Source organism: Austrofundulus limnaeus, unplaced genomic scaffold (assembly GCF_001266775.1).
Source record: "Austrofundulus limnaeus strain Quisiro unplaced genomic scaffold, Austrofundulus_limnaeus-1.0 Scaffold9, whole genome shotgun sequence".
Classification (NCBI taxonomy): Eukaryota; Metazoa; Chordata; class Actinopteri; order Cyprinodontiformes; family Rivulidae; genus Austrofundulus; species Austrofundulus limnaeus.
Genome location: NW_013952411.1, coordinates 163,656 through 167,935, shown reverse-complemented (window position 1 = coordinate 167,935; position 4,280 = coordinate 163,656). Strand labels below are relative to the sequence as shown.

General features: G+C 33.9%; 1 protein-coding gene across 5 annotated transcripts in view; it reads left to right on the top strand.

Annotated features, from left to right (window-relative positions):
• uggt2 (UDP-glucose glycoprotein glucosyltransferase 2) overlaps positions 1–4,280 on the top strand; it is a 48,194-nt gene that overhangs the window by 17,071 nt on the left and 26,843 nt on the right. For all 5 annotated transcript variants that reach the window (XR_001309698.1, XM_014001204.1, XM_014001199.1 and 2 more), the window contains exons 21-22: positions 1,499–1,593; positions 1,773–1,979. Coding sequence is in view for 4 of the 5 variants with exons in the window: in XM_014001204.1 (XP_013856658.1) it covers positions 1,499–1,593; positions 1,773–1,979 (302 nt within the window). In the remaining variant the exon portion in view is untranslated. The remainder of the gene's footprint in view (positions 1–1,498; positions 1,594–1,772; positions 1,980–4,280) is intronic.

The window sequence follows — 4,280 nt, the reverse complement described above, 5'->3', positions numbered from 1 at the left end:
TTATCATTATTATTATTATTATTATTATTATTATTATTATTATTAGTGTTTTCATGTCAGCATAGACCAAAGTGGTAGTTCAGGTGGTGCATTTATTACAGCTGTCACCCATCATGGAGAAGGTTTGCAGGATTGCTTCTGGACCTGGGACCTTTCGCTGGGAAGTTTGCRTATTCTCCCCTTGCACACATGGGTATTCTCTGGGTATATGCTACCAGTTTTAAAGGCTAAAGCATAAACCTTCTGTTAAATTAAATTATAGTTAATTTTTATTTCATGAAATAACGGCAAACAATTTCTCAAATGTCTTTTCATGACAGAAGTATTCAGATGTGTTCAGTCTCACTGAGATCCCCACTCACAGCAGACATCTTGTCCTTTATGGGAAATAATATAACTTTTTGTTTGCATGACCTGTTAGTTATCTGAAAAATCTGTGGCAACAGCCATTTATTGTTTAAGATAACAGCAGTTGTTACCAAAATCACAGTAAAACAGAGCTTTTTCTTACCCAAGTAACATCCTCATCACCAACACCAGTGGCCTTTTCAATGGTCGTTCTGCTGACTCACTGTTCAGGCTTTTATTTTGGCATGGTCGTGGTTTGAACTGTGGGGTATGTCTCATCCCTTGGCCTTGTGTTGTTCTTTTTCTTCAAGCCAAGATTTTGCATAAGACTTGTTTCATAATCCTGCATCAAGAAGGGTTTTAGACAGAGAACACTGGTTTTAGCGGATTAGAAGTAGTCCCGCCTCATTCTCACAGACTTGGTCTTACTTAGCTGGATCCTTGAGAAAAACATGAGGTGCTCACTCCATCCTTTACTGTGTTGTTGCAACAGAGAGCTACACATTGATTTGGCATATTGTTGTTAAAACAGTTGCTCTAGTGGTCCTCAGTTCTTTTGTCATCACTTCATGTGATAATTATTGTATGTTGTTATATGGTTATTTATAGTGACCACAGTGAGTCAGGAAGTGTTTACACGTTAAAACGTTTATGTTTTTCCCATATTGATTGTGACAGATCAACATAAAAAACCCTCTTTACATGCAGATTGCTGTGCTTGTTGAATCCACTGTAGTTTGCCTGCCAGGTGATTTTAGCTTTTAACGAGACATGCCAAGGAAAGTTCAGTCTTGAGCATGAAAACTGTTACATCCAAAATGGTGAAGACGCAAACAAATTTTGGACCAAAGGTTACTGTTGTTGCTCACCAAAAACGATTGGCTGCATCCATCTGTAGCACATGCACAGTTGTCATGTAAACAAATAGCTGAACTGCTGCAGAAATACTATGGTTTGACTCAGTTGTATAAACGCTCTCAGACATTTTAAAATGACTTATCTGCTTAGAAGTAAACAGAAAAACCTTAATTGTTTTTATTTATCATACCATCRAAAGTTGTAGGTTTTTTTGGCACTGCAAAATAATGGTCCTTGAACCTTTTAATAAATGCTTTTAAAACATTTTGTTTTATGCCACTTCTTTCTTTAGATGCGGATGGCATGACTCCTGTAACCATGTGGATAGTTGGAGATTTTCAGAAGGTTTCTGGAAGGAAACTGTTGCTAAATGCCCTGAAACATGTGGTGAGTACAGTCAGCATTTTTTTATTTTGGTGTATTTGTGTTATAAAACAAATCATCTTACTTTTAATCACATTCTAACTTTTGCTTTTTCTCCATGGCATCTCTGGATAAATGAGGTCCTGTGAAATTAGTTTAAATCACATCAACTGCACTGTTCTTTCTGTGTGCTCATACTGTAGAAGTCCAGACCTGGGGTGCGTGTGGGGGTGATAAATAACCCCAGTGGAAAGCCCAACGAAGATAACACTGTGGTGTACCGGGCTGTCTGGGCCTCTCTCCTCACCCAGAAGAATAAGGCAGCAGCAGAATTTGTGCAAAAACTCTTAAAAGAAGAGAGCAGCCAACTCCTCCAGCAAGGGACGAAGATGAAGGATTTACTGATGCAGGTAAAAACTGAACTTGGGATTATAATTCTACTTTTTGACACTTAGGGGACAAAACTACTCATTTCATTACCACTGCAATCGTTTTCTGCTTGCCTGCATTTTTGTTTCAGGATCCAGCTCTTTGAATTTTGCTCTGTGTGCAACATTTGATTTGAACTTACCTCAGGAAAGGGTTTTAGCACAGCTATGAATTAATATTGGGTTTTCTATTAAAGCACTATTAGTCATTTCAAAAATGGAAACTTGTAAAAACATAAATACCAACAATTAGTAGAAATAATTAAAAAGAAATATTGATGTGTACTGTTCCTGTGAAACTATTCCCAAAGAAAAGTCAAACCCAATTATTCAAAATCCTAAATATAGCATTAAACTACACAGAGATGGTCATAAACAATAAACATCTTATTTTATGTTGGTATTATATATTATATTGGCATTATAGTTATAAAAACAACTATTTTCTTAAATATTAAATATAGAAAATATTAAGATTATTTGGAATGTGACTGCTAGTTGAAGCTACCACCAGTACAACATAAAAGGCATTTTTTAGAAATATTGTAGTTTATATGTAAAGTTTGTTTTTGAGTTATATTTAGACTTTATATACAGAAACTTGTGTGACACCTTAATTCTTATTTCAGTTTTATTATAGGAGTATTTCAACCTTCCCTTCAATATTTTTAGTATTTTTTTAACAACCAGAAATTATTTTGTACATTCTTTATTAATTCTCATACTACTAAAAAACACAAAAAACTTCATCTTTAATTATTTTGTTCTTATTTTGTTCTTATTGTTTTGTTCTTCTTGAATTGTTCTTCTTGAATTGTTCTTATTACTTTTTGGTTCTCTTATTTTGTCATTTATTTATCTATTACAGCAGCTGTGATTTAAGCCATTAATTGTGTAATTTACCTGAAAATTGAATGATGAATCATTTAAAGCCAAAATAGCCAGGGGTATTGTGTGTTTTAGACAACAACAACAACAACAGACAGACAGCATTGATTGATTTAACCAACTGTATTGTTTTTTTCCTCCGAGGCAAAAAAAAGCTCAAAAAATTCAATTCTGTTTTCAAACAATACATCTTATTGATTAGAAAACACTATCTGTCAACAACCAGGCATTTGAAATATGTCTGAAAAGATTATTAAAGTATTACAAAGATATTGTTGTATCAGAAACTCCCATAAGCAGATAAAGTTTTATTTTTTATTATGTTGTTCAACACTTGAAGACTTTCATATGTTGCCCATCCAGTGACATTGGATAAAAATAAAGAAATGCTCCCCACACTTACTAATATTATTTTTGTTGTATGTATTTTGGCTATTATGTATGTATTAATCCAAAGAGTACACCTCCATGGTTCAGACTAAACAGAGGAGTGTTTTAAGTGTTGAGCTTCAAATAAAATAAAGCTTTTTGGACAAAGACAACTCCAGCCATCACCTGTGTCTTATAGCTATAATTCTAAGAGTTAYTTCATACCTAATGTAAGTGACTGAAGTATGACAGTCATTCCTAGATTAAAATAAAATTAATTCAAATGAGTTATTATCTTCTGGCCATGCATTATTATTTTTTACCCAATGTCACTGGAAGGGCTCCATACTTTCAGACCTACAATAATTAAAGTTTTAACTTCTTGAGACCCAAGGTTTTTTTGGATGTGCATTTATTTTCCTTCTCCATGATACATGGGATAGGACCTAATAAGTGTAATAACTAGAAAGTGTTTTTTGCAAAAAAATATGTCTTCATGGTAACTTAAAGATAGCCTTTCTGGTGGTTTCATTTTCCTAGTTATTTTGGCAATACAGCAGCCAGCTGTTGACCAGAGCAAGATTAGTGAAGTGCATCATCATCATCATCATCATCATCATCATCATCAATGATAACTTTCAGATTGCTCTTCAGTTTGAAGAACATATTACCTGACATAAAAGCAGGAAATCACAGAGCATTTGACCAGAACATCCTTGGTTTAATTAATTGGTTGAACAAATGGACCACTTGCGAGAACTATTTGCACTTGTGAACTGTTCTAAATATTTCCAGATTTGTTTAACATTTTGTGAACAAATATACCACTTACAATAACTATTTACATTTTTAAACTCTTCTAAATATTTGCAGGTTTATCCTACCTCGTGACATGACACATGACACAATTAATAACAAAATTATAGTCCCAATGGGCCTCATGCAAGAACATGTTCGTATTCTTATCCTAAATTTCTCTTACTTTTGTTCGTACAAAGGGTTCGTACGAACATGTCACGTCAGATT